We start from the raw sequence: 14,668 nt of genomic DNA on the forward strand, positions 1-14,668 counted from the left end.
GGGCGCTGCTGTGTCACGGGGAAGTGCCATGTTTGCGGAAGTTTGGCTGCAGTTGCTAACCAAATAAATTGACATCTTTATTCGCGGATACTGCGCTGAGCTGTAGTTTGTGATCTAAAATGAATCTACCGAAAGGACCAGATTCTCTGTGTTTCGATAAAGATGTTTTTATGAAGGTGAGAGCTTGTCAAACTTAAGTTATCAAGAGCGTTACGGTTAGCCCCTGTCAACAGAGTTAGCATGACACGAGCCGAAAGTCGATATTTAAAGTTTATTTTTAATGTTTAAACATTTTTGCCAATATTTTCAAGTAACGTAAAAACCTACAGTTAGCGTAGATGTTTATATGCCAAATATATTACTCATTAACACCAGCTTATCTTGAGAAATTATCACACTGCTAATGTTGCTCTTTAAAGCTTTAGTAATATTTGAACCCTTTACCTTTTACACACTTTGTGTTAAGTATTTTATTAGTAAAATAGAACGTTTTTAAGCAAAAATTGGATATGCATATATATATTTACTCCTTCATTATTCCGATGGCAATGAAAAAGACCACATATAGTTATATTGTAGTAGATGTAATTAATACATATACATATTATGCCTCATTTACTCCCAATTTAAATAAAACAGTAAGGGAAAGACTATAAAGGATTTTTTTTTTTAGATATCATCAGTGAATTTAGATCAGGGAAAACTTTACCCTAGACTTTTATAATTCCCAGATTAGCTGTTTAATTCCTATTTCAAAAAATGAAATGATACAGCAAATATGCAATCTAACTAATCTGACAGGTTGGGCAAGGTGAGGATTTTTGATGAAGGATCATAACTCAGGAGGACCCACAGAAATTATTGAGCAGGTGGACGAATCTATTGATTGGATTGTAAAGCATTCCAATAATATCAAGTTTATGGAAGGATGGCCACCATTATAAAAAATAGTAATATATTGCACACAGCAAACATGAAAAAGAAGAAATTTTTTAACAGAAACTTGAAAGCTAAATTCATTTCAGAACCCAAAAATCCTGTTTTTTGTTGAATTGTTTGTGTATAAAGTAGAGTTTGTAAGAGTTCTTTTGAAATGCCGTGCAAGTACAATACTGACATATGTTTTGCTGTTACTTCCAGGATGACTTTGATGTCGACCAGTTTGTGGCTGAATGTCGGAAGCAGGTCCAGCTGGAGGAGATGAGAGAAGACCTGGAGCTGTACTACAAACTGCTAAAAACAGCCATGGTGGAGCTCATCAACAAGGATTATGCAGATTTTGTCAACCTCTCCACCAACCTGGTCAGTAGTTTTTAATGTCGGCCCATCTTTCTGCTGACAGATGGAAAGATAAGAGTAGGAAGAGGCAGTTTAGTTGTATACATATATACATGAAAGGGGGGTCATTAAAGGTAATTGTTGGCCTGGCTAAACAGGCGAAGTGTTCTGTTTCCCTGTTGAGGAGTCAAAAAAGCTCAGCTTTTGACCCATTTGTGCTTAAACGAGGGAATTCCGTAAAAGTAAAAAGAAAAACAATCCACTGGACTTTATTTCCAAGATTTGCAGACATTTTGCTACCTCTCCAGGAAGCTTTCTTAATTCAAATGTGTGGATCCGCAGTAAGTTTGAGTCTTTATGTAGACAAGGCCTTGTATTGCTTGGAAACATGCAAATGGAAACCGATGAGTGGGTCGTTTGGTTCCATTGTTAGCCTGTAATATCTGAAAGCTGTCTATGATTCTGAAGGTCGGTTGTTAAAGGGGGGGGGGGGGGGGGGGGGGGGGTTGTCGTTAAAGGGGGGATTGTCTCCTGTAATACCTAAAACCTGTCTATCCTTGTTAATGGTCGGTTGTTAAGGAGGTGTTGTTCACCGACTGAAGAGGGGAGGTGCTTTGTTCCTCTGTGATGGGGTGGGGGTGTGGTGATATCCGGAAGGGATCATCTCTATAACTGAATTGTAACTTTTTGGAAGCTGGAATCTGAGTCCACCACCTCTGTTTAAGGTTGTTTTTTTTTCTCTTAACATAAATGGCTTCCTTCACCCCCCTCTCAAACCACCTGTTTTCTTAATCCAGAATGTGAAAATTCTGGTCCTCAAAAGAATGTCCTTTGTCCACAAGGTGTAGATGTACTGCGGAGTCTTGTCCAGATGAGGCCGCTCTTCTGTGTTGGGCCATGCGTCTGTGGAGAGGTTGTTTGGTTTCTCCAATACAAAGATCAGAGCGTTCCTCTCTGCACTAAACAGCATATACCACTCCGCTCATATTCGTTCTGGCGGATCCAGACATTTGAATTGAGAAAGCTTCCTGGAGAGGTAGCGAAACGTCTTCAATTCTTGGAAACCAAGTCCAGTGGATTGTTTTTTTTTTTTTTAACTTTTACGGAATGACTATGACCTGGATGACTGAGAATCTTCATCAGCTTAAAGGAGGGAAGAAACACAGTTTGAAATAATTCCAGCCCACCTTGTATACAAGCACTTGGACTCTCTTACTTTCACAGTCTCCTGTTTCTTTAATGATTTAAACAAAGCTTGCATGTATGATATGATCGCAGTTTAACAAAGTGACTTTTCAAATTGCAGAAACACTCACTTTCAGTCACATTACATGAAACAGGAGTAAGACGCTGATTTTTCTGACTGTAGACCTTCCGGTCACAGTGATTTGCTTAAAGCAGGTTTGCAGAAGGAAAGAGAGTTGCAGCTAGTTTGCAGATTTATGCATGGGAGTAGAAGTAAGAACTTAACCACATACAGTCACTGCAAAATCCTGCAACAATGGACTCTGGACATGGAAAACCCTGGTGTGAAATATCTGCATGCTTGTTTATTGTCATCCCAAAATTGGTTGATAGCCATTTTGAAACCCTATTTCAGTCTTAAATTTTTTTTTCGTCACACCCAGAAACATTTCACATTTGACAGATTTATTGTCATAGTTTATAGTAATATAGGCTCTACAATTTTATTAAGTTACTGTTTTTTTTATCAGCCAGTTATGTATACTGACTCTGTTCATTATTCATTGGGTGTCCACATGTATAATATTAGTGAAGATAGGTCAGCCAATGTAAACTCTTCATTCTGGATTTGTCTGCAATGATTTCGGAAAACCAGCAGGTGTTGCTAACGAGTGGTACACTAACAGTCTCCATACCATTAAGTAAATTTAAAACAAACTCAAACAGGCATCATCTACCAATCTCTAACACAGGGCTCCTTAGACTATGGTTTGAAAACATGCATTTAAAATATATTGTAATAATTTGATCAACCGTTTATCATATATTCTGTTCTCAAGGAGTTCCTTAAACCTTTGCTCCTGCATTTAGTATTTAATTCATGGGGATGCATTAAACACATCACCAACATGTATCAGACCCTGGCCAATGTTAGCTCGGGTCCAAATCTAGCATATTTTTTTAGCCACCATTGAGTTTTATTTCAAAGTATTTTTACATTTGAATATGATTTCAGGTTGGAATGGACAAAGCGCTCAATCAACTTTCTGTGCCATTGGGCCAGTTACGGGAGGAGGTTATGGTATGGAGTCCTTAAAGATATCTGGAATGTTTTGATCATTTCCTTGTTTTTGTGTCCATGCTAATTTAGATTTGTATTTGTTGCAGAGTCTGCGTTCCTGTGTGAGTGAAGTAATACAGGCCATCGATAACCAGCTGTCCAAACAGGAAGACCTACAGAAAAAAAAGGTTTGGATCCTCTCCATTATGAATACGATCTTTGTATTGGGATAAAGTTGTCTGCAGTTCTAGAGTCAACCTAGACATGTTTGTGCCAAAATGACCAATGTAACAAGCCTGATGAGAAATTAAAACAGTGTCCCTATTTTGTTAAATGTTTCCTTTCTCGTCCCTCAGGTATGCGTGCTGAGGCTGATTCAAGTGGTTCGCTCAGTGGAGAAGATTGAGAAGATTCTTCACTCACAGAGCTCAAAGGACTCCAATCCTCTGGAAAACAGCAGGTGAAGCAAAAATAACAAAGCCCATTAGATTTTGACTTTTTAAAAAAAAATTATGGTCTAAACTTTGCAAAAAGCAGACTTGGAATATAAATTTTTCTTTTACACTTATGATATTAATAAATTATTTCCTACTGACATATTGCTGGACTGGTTTAGGCAAATAAATGTCAGAGGGTGATATTTGTTCAGCTTGGTTATATATTAATATCTCTCAGACTGATCATATCTCTGTATGAACAGCCCTTTGTTAGCAGGTCAGATCCTGGAGAGGATTGCCACAGAATTCAACCAGCTTCAGTTTCACGCTGTGCAAAGCAAAGGCATGCCATTGCTGGATAAAGTCAGACCTGTAAGTGTCAAATATGTCAAACAGACTATAATAATAAAAAGATCTTATCAGTAGTTCAAATGACTTGATGCTCCCTTTATTTATCCTTATTACACAGAAAACCTGTTTGCATTTGAGTCGTAGCTTTTTATTGAAGCCAGTGTTGTAAAAGAGTAGCAGTGGAAAAGTTTTTTTTTTTTTTTTACCATGCCTGATGTGTTCCAACAGCGTATTGCAGGGATCACCTCGATGCTGCAGCAGTCTCTGGAAGGTCTGTTGATTGAGGGTCTGCAGACATCCAATGTGGACATGGTGCGCCACTGCCTGAGGACGTATGCTACCATAGACAAAACTCGAGATGCTGAAGCTTTAGTGGGACAAGTTCTGGTTAAACCATACATGGACCAGGTACACATGCAGTCACATTTAAAGGTTTCTAGCCTGTTTTTTTTGTTGTTGTTTTTTTTTCTGCCACAGATGGAGAGTTGGGGGGGATTTATATATGTTTTTTTTTAGCATTATATATTTGTCTGTGTAAGACAGCTCTTTAACCTGCCCCTTACTATACAGCACCTCCATCAGCTCCTTTGATAATGCTGCAGGTCCCTCTTGCAAGTTTTCTTTTTTATCATTCATTAACTTTGCAGGGATGCTAGTTACACGCAACACTGGGCAATAAATCAATCACAATATGTATCCCAACGGAGACTTGATCAATATTAATAGAAAATATGTCAGTTAAAAAGGTCTATAATTTAGCTGAACTCAGATTCAGAACCAGACAACATTCTTGGGGATGTATGGAAATGAATTAGCCTCTCAACTTTTAAGGGCACAGCTAAGTAGGATTTGAGGTCAAGGCAATTGTTAGGATAATTATCATTAAAGATATGTGAGTTTATTACACCCTAATATTACCTGCCTGTTAAGTATCAGAACAAATTTTTTCCCCAGTAGTTTATCTCATTACCACAGTTCCTCTGTCCGGACATACAGTTATCATTTTAATTCTAATATAAAATGAGAGCAGTGTTCTTGATCTTAGAACAAAGTGTAATATTTTGATAAGGCTGGAGCCATGGATGTCCTTTGTTAGATTTAAGTTAAGGTCGAAGATTAAATTTAATTTAAAAAAGGGTTATATTTTAAATCCAGATTTTTCCCTGGTCCTTACTTCAAATAGGTAATAAAAAAAAAAACAATCATTGCTATTGATTGATATGAAAGGCCTACATTATGATATATGGTTCAGCTATATTGCACAGTCCTAGTTGCACCATATTTTATGCACTCGGTAGTGCCTAACCAACCGGTGTTTTATGCACTAAAATGATACCACCTACATGCTTTTGTGTCTTTCTGACTGATACTCTTTAAAGCTACAGTGTGTAATAATTACAGGGATATACAGTCAGAAATTTAATATATTATACATAACTATGTTATTTATCATCATCTACGAGCTCAGCCTCTTAACCTTAATATTTGCGTTGCCTTAGAATTCGTTATTTATAATTACATAGGAGCGGGTCTCGCAGCCATGGAGGCAGACATCTTTGCGCTACGGCAGCGCAGAGCCAACAAACTAGTGATTGCGAGATCGCCAAAACGTCACAACGATGTAGAAAAAATAACGGGTATATTTATTATCTTAAGTCTACATGAAATCTATACCCTACACAGACTAATGAAATACTATCTGTAAAATTATCTATGTAAACAAACCTCATCACTTGAGAAGGTAGGTGATGCGGACGTCGTAGAAGACATTTTGTCCCGTAACGCTCGCCGTACTGTTGGGGGGGAGAAGCGGTGGGGGGGAGATGTTCATGTTGCTGCAGTCTGCCCACTAGATGTCGCTAAAAGTTACACACTGTAGCTTTAAGAATTAGATCCATTTGACTAAGAAGATGTCAGGAAAAAACAAATAGAAAATCTAATAGAAAATCCTTCTAAAGCCTATACCTCCTTATCCTTGCAGGGTCCCGGGTGGCAGGTTGTTACTCTGCAGGAATCAAGGCACAGACTCAGACCTTAGATCAATTTGAACTGTCAGGAGGATCCCAGAGTACTCTGATATATTTCACCCTTGCCTTTGGAGGATATACATAAAAGCAAAAGCTTTTTGCTGTAAAATATCAGTGACTTATATCATGTTTATTTACCTACTAGATCAGCTAGACTTTGGAAGGGTTGATCAGACATAGTTAATTCTGAACACTGAAACATCCTCTGTTAAAAAGGGTTAGCATTTTATGAAACGCATTCAATTTTAACATGCTACAACTCATATAAAATAATGTCTGAATAATATTTTTAATAGTTTACAAAACTTGACATTTTAAAAAGAGGTGCTTTAACTTTTAATGCACTTGGAAAAAAAACTAACTTGGTATCAAATTATGCTCAATAGGGGAATAGTTTGTCATACAGAATTTTGATGAAATCCTGAATATCCAGCTTGTAAGTAACAAAGATCGCCTGTTTTCCTTCAGGTTATAGTTGAAGAAGCAGTGAAGTCCAATCCAAGCGGTCTTCAGATGATGTACTCCAGACTGTTGGACTTTGTTCCTCATCATTGTAGACTGCTTAGAGAGGTGACTGGGGGAGCCATATCCAGGTATTATCTATATCCTAATAGAAGTTACTCAGTGCTTTAATGATTCAAATAGTTTGTCCTTTCTAAGTTGTTAATTCTATCTTTTGGTTCTTAATTTAGAAAGTTCATTATCAGCCTTTGGTATGGGTCTTATTCTGCTCTAAATGTGGTCGAAATTGTTTTTTTGTTTTTTTTTATGAAAAAAAAATGTTTTCCTTATAGAAAATTTAATACATTAAAATCAACGTTCATTTAGCCTTTTTTTTTGTTTTGTTGTACCTCAGTGACAAGGCCGATACAGTTCCAGGATATGATTTCCTGGTGAACTCTGTGTGGCCAGAGATGATTAAGGGAATAGAGGAAAGGTTGGCTTACATCTTCAACCCTGGAAACCCAGAGATATTCTATGAGGTATACATCTATGTTTTGGCCAGTGGTTAACAACAGTCTTGAGTAAAATCATCTTGTATTCCTTATGGAAAACATTGTTTTTTCTTTCTTTTAGCGCTACAGCGTTAGCATGGACTTTGTTCGCCGCTTTGAACAACAGTGCAGTTCACAGGCGAGTGTGAAGAGACTAAGAGTTCATCCCTCGTATACAAGCTTCAACAACAAATGGAACCTGCCCGTCTACTTTCAGCTACGGTAAATATTGCCCAAATTTGTTGTAATCCTCTGGATCTGTTGCTAAATAGACAGTACACCCCCAGAGTCATGCAGTCATGACAGAAAAATTTACTCACCCAATTTCAAATAAAGCTTAAAATGTATGTTTTGCCTAAAATGTTACTTGAAGATACCATAACATACCAAATATTACAGTTTTTTAATGCAAATGTTGTAAATCAGTTGAATAGAGTGAGCTATTGTAGCTGTTGGCAGTAGGTTTAGGGTTGTTACGCTGCTCAAAAAGTGAATATCTGCCCCAATCCTTTATTGTTTTCATCTAGGATGAACCTACATTGTCCTATTTTCCCATCAGTTCTTATCAGTTTCCCTGTCTTTGCTTAAGAAAAACGCTATACTGTAACTAACGCATTTCACTCTGAGCTTAAGATATTCAGTGATGTTTGGTTAGTTTTTGATCACATTAGCATTTTAAAGCTTCACCAACCAGACCAGGTTTGGTTTCATCTGCTCCTTTAGTGGTTATTAGGTCTGTAGATTCGTCCATATAAGCTGTGGATCCCTGCAGCTCCTCCAGAGTTAGCATGGCCCTTTTGGTTGCTTTTCTGATTCATGCCTGTCCTTGACAAGGAGGAAGCTCATATCTTAGGTGGAAGATTATGTCATATTTTTTTTTTTTCAGATGAGAAATTCTTTTATTTCTCAGTAGAAATTCACCAATACAGCTTTTTTTAAAGGCAGATGATGATAATTTGGACATCAGTCTAATTGATTCCCATTATGTGCTGCTGGTTTTTAGGGGCATTTTCTGCATGGCCGTTCATTTAAACAAAAGAAACCTTTAAAAAAGCCAACAAAACAGTAGCGATTGACAGCAAATGGAGGGAACAGCACTGCTTGCAACTCAAGTGATCTCTTATCATGGCTGCTGAATGCACTAATAAATCAGCCACCATGTATCAGCCAATACAAAGAAAATGCATATTGGCCCAAAATATCAGTCAGTCGATGTATTTGTCTGCCTCTAGTTCTTGGGGTTTTGCTTACGTCCTAAATCTGCTTCAAGCTTCTTCGAGTTCCTTTGTCTTCATCACGCTGTGTTTTGTCTTTGATATCTAACAGACCTCTAACCACTGTACTAAACAGCTGTTTCTACAAGATGAACAGTAGTGGGCCTACTTTAGTATTTAACTCCTGAAAGAAAATGGTTGCACTAGATTCAGGAAAGGTAACAGTAAATTGAGGGCACCACACAAGAAAGATTTGTATTAGAGATTGAAAAACCAGCTCAGATTTTTATCCAAAATGTTTTTTTCTTTGACCTGTCACATGGAGTCCTAAAAAAAAAAAAAAAAATCAGAGAAGATTGTAGCTGTGTAATGATCAACAAGTCACACAAAGAGTATTAAAAGGTGGAAATTATCCAAGTTTTCCAAAACTAGGAGGATGTGTTCATTAGTTATTAGCTGAATATAAAGTAAAACCATTTATTTTATGGAGCTTCTGTTTAATGTTTGCTCAACTAGTAGAGATTTTTAGGTGGAGCGGTTTTTGCATTGAGGAAAGCATGTAAAAGTGTCATTGTCTGAAATACAATAAACATTGTGAAATAAAGTGAACATTCAGCTCTAGGTGTAGTTTGCAAAACTGCTTTTAGCTTTTTGGACTCAGATTAAACGAATGACCTGTCAGCATTCCCTGCAGATAAAGACAACTTGGCAGACACTGATGATGGGAAGAAGGCTCTTTTTTTTTACTGGAATCTGGGAAATTTCTAATGGTTGTTAGTTTCATGGTGGAGAAGGATTCAAAGCGAAATGTAAATAGACGATGAATGCCAGCATATTGCTTAACTTTGCTCACAAATGACACAAGACCTTTGGAAGAATGGTTATTGATCTGTGTGGAAAAAGGTACACAAGCCCTGTTGCCCCCACTGTAACACTGTAAAACGCAGAACATGTAGGTTCAGCACTGCACGTCAAAGCAAAGATTGGGTTTCCTATCTTTATTTCACAACCCAAACCTCCACAGCTAGGCTTTTCCGGGAAGTCCAAAATTTCCATGCACATGTTGTTGAATGTTTGTATCAGCGCTGATGACACGTTGTCCTGTCCCACTCTCCATACTTCCCCGTCTCAGGTACAGAGAGATAGCTGGATGGCTGGAGAATACCATAAGTGAAGGATTAGAAGCAGCACCAGGTGGGAGTTCATCTGCAGATATAAATGTCTGTGTTCACAGCGTAGGTTACCCACAATACCTCTGTGTTTCTGCTCTTTCCCAGCTGGTAGTTCGTTCCACCTGCAAGTTTCTGAGGTTTTGTGGTCCTGCTTGGTAAGGTGCTGGTCAGACAAGGTGTATCTGTCACCCTTGGCTCATCGCTTCTGGAAGCTGACGCTGCAGCTGTACTCACGATATGCCAAGTTTCTGGAAGAGGTAAACCTCAGAGAAGAAAGTAAATGCAGCACTAGCAATAATGTGCTGGTTTAAGCTGAAAGCTTAAAATATTGACATAAAGAGAACATCATAGATTTTAGGTTTAGATGAGTTATTCTGGGTTGTGGTTCAGTCATTTATTCTTCCCTGCGCAGGTGTTAACAAAAACTCCTACCCCTGAGGCTCCAAAGGAGCCGACCAGGCCTCTACCGAGCTCGGCCTCCTCCACGTCTAGCCGCACGTCGATGGATGAAGGCGGCAGTGAGAGCGGAGGCCCAGCGTCTCTCTCCACAAAACAGCTGGTTTATATCGCTGCTGACATTCAGAGGCTGCAGGAGAAGGTGCATCATCCTAAATACACAGACACCTTTATTTCATTACACATATCATATATCTGTTTACAGAACCAAACTTCAAGGTATCATAAAGGGATTTTAGGTTATAGATCTAAATTCAGTGCTAAACTGTAATGTGAAAGGAAGCTCTGGCAGTCCCCATGAAGAAAACCATTTCTGATTGTTTTTGTATAGCTGCTGATCTGTGGGAATGTCGGACTTCTATATGGGCTGTGAAATCTTTTTTTTTTTTTTTTTTATCTATTTACACAAATCATCTTCTTCCTGTTTAGATACCAGAATTGTCAGAGCTGGTCAGGCAGCGATTAGAGGCTCTGGGGATGAAAAACTTTGCTGTTGTTGAAGGTAAGCCGGCCATGGAGAGCGTATCGGGATCAGTTCTGTGCTCCATTTCATCTGGTTTATTTAAATCCAAAAAGAAGAAAGTAAACCCGAGCTATGAATATCTTTCATATTTTTCTCTTTGTTTTTAGTTATACTATAAAAAGATGATGTTGAATTACATCTAACAAGCAGAAACATATTTATGATGTACAAAGGAAACCTGTTGGGGAAACGTAATATAATTATTGTTGGTGTCCTGGTAAAGTCACGCAGCCTTTAGTGTTTTAACCCATTCTGCCTCAGTTTCAAATGAATAAATGAATCTCTATGCCTTATGCTCATGAATTATGAAGATGTTGAGTCATTTTGGATGTTCCTGTATTCAGGGGTCGCCACAGTATGTCATTGCGTTCTGCTCACAGACTTTGCAGAGTTTAAACTGGTTGCCCTTCCCAATGCTTCAGGGAATTGAACTCTAGTCTCCCATTTTCCTCTTAAAGATTCAAACTATTTAATGAAAATCTCACTCTTGTAGTTTTAAGACTAGATTTTAAATATTGCTTTAAATCATTAGCTTTAAAAGCCGGGTCCCATAGTGAGCAGCTGCCCCTTTTAATTTAGATTAGTTTATCTTGAGGATACCTGGATATTTACAAATCCCTCTGCCTTACAGACGCTCTCTCAGACTCTAAGGCCAGCCTGTCGAGCAGTATTCCATCTCTGAACACCAAGATGACGCAGCATCTGACTGAACGCTGCTGCCGCTTTCTGAAAAGTGCCTCAGAGGTTCCACGACTCTACCGCAGGACCAATAAAGTAGGTGGATGTTTCTCCCTGATTTTCCCCTATTTTATCGTAAACCTTGTCTTTTGCAAAATGTTTCTTTTAGAGTAATTTGCTGCAAATAGAGACTCAAATATTTAGACATGAAATTGTCCTGTTTCCTTAGGGGAAAAAAGAAACATAACAGGATAATTTCCCTTAATATTAATGAATGTGGAAACTAATACATTTATTTTGAAGTGCATTAAAAGAGAAAAGTCCTAAAAGGCTTTAACTATTGCCTTGGTTTTTAAAATGACTATCAGTCTTTTTTTATGAAAGTAGAAGCCAAATAACTTGCCTTGCAAAATATATAATAAACCAAAAATGATTCACATTGACATTAAAGGAATTTCTGGCAGGGTTTATGCAAACCATACCATCGTAGCCCTTGTCCTAGCTAAGGAAAAGCATGCAAGCATAGCATGATGCAGCCACTTCCATGCCTCACATCACATGTAGTGTTGACTTTCTTTATTCAAATATAAGTAAATGTTGGCAAAGGCAACATGCATATCTTAAAAGTATCATAACACAGGTAATATATATTGGTTTTATTCTGCTCTAGATGTGATAGCTTTGCCGGATTTGACTTATTTGAATTTCCCCATTTGAAGGATTTGCCAGTACGTGCATCAGCATATATGGACAACGCTTTACGGCCATTACACCAGCTCCTAACAGACTCAACAGGCCTGGTCAACCCCAAAACAGCAGAAGAATGGCTCAGAGTTACGCTGTGTGACTGCACACAGAAGTAGGTTTCACCCACAAATGTAGAGAAAACAAAGCCCAGACACAGAAAATGTTATTTCTTGAAGGAATTTCATGTACCAGTAATCAGTTATTTCTGTCAAAATAACTAGAAAGTTTTCAAACAGTTTATCATCATATGTTCAGGTACTATGAGACCATCTCAGAGGTGCTCAGCTCGGTGAAAAAGATGGAAGACAGTCTGAAACGTCTGAAACAAGCCAGAAAGGGTGCAACAACTGCTGTTACAACAGGAGCCAATGGTGGACCAACAGATGACAGCAAGATTCGCCTTCAGCTGGCCTTGGATGTTGAATATTTGGGCGAACAGGTAAATGACACTTTAATATACAAATGATCACACTTACTTATCAACACCTCAAAAGAGAAGGAAATAATTTAGCTTTAAGTTACTGTGTCAAATTTTGCTTCTGTTCCAGATCCAGAAAATTGGCCTCCAGCCGACTGACATCTCCATGTTCTCCACCCTGATGGAGCTTGTGAAAGAGGCTCGAGAGCTCGCAGAACAAAGCCAGTAGAACCTTCACTCTAAAATGACGATAAACATCCTGCACACCTCTAAAGTCTCTCGAGATGTGGAAATGTAAAAGTTTTATCTGGTGTAGGTGGAGGTGGTTCCCCTAGAACCACAGAGGAACAGACTTTCCCGTTGGCCACATAAATACAAGAGATGGAATGTTACTGCAGGATCATATATACTACTGTATAGTGTATTTGCTCTTTACAAACTACTTGAAAGATCACCTTTTTGGGTTTATAATATGTAAAAAGAATTTTATTTGTAAATATTAAAATCTGTAACAGCTTGTTTATGTAATTTCTGTTTAATCTGAATGGAATGATTTTGGTGTTGAGGAATAATCAGAAATGAAAACTAAGGACTAAATCAAGAATTTAGGAATAAAGTGAAATGTTTATCTCATGATTTAAGGTCTATTTATTAATCCACTCATTGTTGCTCAAGCTACACATGGTTCTATACATTTTCTAGAAGTTAAATGACTATTTCTGCCTTTGTGTCACTTAGCAAAGCAAGAAAATTTAGTTAATCTGTAGTGGAATTGCCAGTTCTTTTAACCCTTAGTGAAGATGTGTCCTGGGACTGATAACTAAGAAAGAACATTGATTTTTGGTTTTAAAGCTTTGTTTTGTTTTTCTTTACAAATGCCCATGCTTTAGACCAACAATGTAATCTAAACATAGAGACTCCACATTATATTATTTATACTTTAAAGAGTTTAAGGCCTCTAAAGAACTTGGAAGGGAAATAGGCCCACAGCATTATACATCCTCTACAATAATTACCAGTGGGTGTAGAGCAGTGATTCCCGAACTGGGGTACTCATACCTCATGTGGTCCATGAGTGCATTGCTAGTAGTACATAATAATATTTGATTAAATATTATATATTTTGTTACATATTTTCTTGGGTAATAACATAAAATGGGGCTGGGATCTGTTTTGTTTGTTAGGACCCAGTTAATAATATGATTATATTTAGAATTTATATTAACTTCCAGGAAACATATTTATGTTTTTTCTTGATTTGAGATGGAAAAACAAAATGCTCAAAATATTTTCAAAGATTGTTTTTATTTTAGAATTAGTTAGCCATATTAAAACCTTTGCCTCAGATTTTGCCTGCCAGCTAAATGATAGATTTGGTGAGTCTGTTCTTAAATGAGTAATTAAATTCCTCAGCTGGAAATTGATTATTACAAAAGCAATCATTATCCAGAAATCATTTTCTAAAATTTGAATGTGGAGCGATTGTTGAATTTGTTTCAACTGTTCTTTAAACTTTTTTTCGTTTACATTTTTGACCTTATCTCAGCTCAGATTACTGCCACATTAATGCTTCACTCTCTTTATCATTATCAACACAGATTTGTAGGCCAGAGCAAAGCATCTTTTTTCCTTTTCATTTTTTTTACGCCTCTATTTACAGAGCTGTGAAAAGCCTTGTGCCCATTTGCAGGTTTTATTATATTGGTTTTAGTTGCTCTTTAAGGTTTAAGATTCTAAAACTAATTTTTCATATTGGGCAAAGGTAACCAGAGGAAATGCATACTGTTGGATTAATTGTACAAGTTATTCTACTTTTAATCATATTACTTTAATCATATTATTATGCTTACACACTGAGATCATATTATTATACTCACACATTTTGTTATCCTTATTTCACTTATATCATAAAGAGTGTTGAAGTATTTTACTTGTTTGTTCTGTACTAATGTTTTAAGTCTGTGCAGAAGGAGTGCTGATTATGAGAATTGGCTGCTGAAGGCCAGCCCCGGTTCAAGGAGAAGAACACGGGGAACTGCACGTACTAACACCAGAGAAAGGAGTGAAAGTTCTTATCTCATGATACTGTATGATGTTATGCAGACTTCTGGTACCGACTGGGTTTTC

The 14,668-nt window shown here is 37.5% G+C and overlaps 1 protein-coding gene across 1 annotated transcript; it reads left to right on the plus strand.

Annotated features, from left to right (window-relative positions):
• cog2 (component of oligomeric golgi complex 2) lies at positions 1-13,177 on the plus strand. Its single transcript, XM_038285462.1, has 18 exons — positions 1-176; positions 1,141-1,302; positions 3,479-3,544; positions 3,631-3,711; positions 3,880-3,983; positions 4,224-4,332; positions 4,540-4,719; positions 6,807-6,931; positions 7,195-7,321; positions 7,416-7,555; positions 9,680-9,741; positions 9,825-9,976; positions 10,132-10,317; positions 10,605-10,677; positions 11,330-11,472; positions 12,096-12,235; positions 12,379-12,562; positions 12,672-13,177. Exons 1-18 carry the CDS (start codon positions 120-122, stop codon positions 12,768-12,770), a joined length of 2,190 nt encoding a protein of 729 aa, XP_038141390.1. The 5' UTR covers positions 1-119; the 3' UTR covers positions 12,771-13,177.
• Positions 13,178-14,668: the final 1,491 nt, after the last annotated feature.

The sequence above is a fragment of the Cyprinodon tularosa genome, unplaced genomic scaffold, assembly GCF_016077235.1.
Source record: "Cyprinodon tularosa strain WSP-4 unplaced genomic scaffold, ASM1607723v1 ctg210, whole genome shotgun sequence".
Classification (NCBI taxonomy): domain Eukaryota; kingdom Metazoa; phylum Chordata; class Actinopteri; order Cyprinodontiformes; family Cyprinodontidae; genus Cyprinodon; species Cyprinodon tularosa.

Excerpts from the sequence above, each read along its gene's own strand:
- cog2 (XM_038285462.1), top strand. The coding sequence starts at position 120 with ATGAATCTACCGAAAGGACCAGATTCTCTGTGTTTCGATAAAGATGTT. Across the intron at positions 3,712-3,879 it reads AAGACCTACAGAAAAAAAAG|GTATGCGTGCTGAGGCTGAT; the intron begins GTTTGGATCCTC and ends CTCGTCCCTCAG. Across the intron at positions 12,563-12,671 it reads TTGAATATTTGGGCGAACAG|ATCCAGAAAATTGGCCTCCA; the intron begins GTAAATGACACT and ends CTTCTGTTCCAG.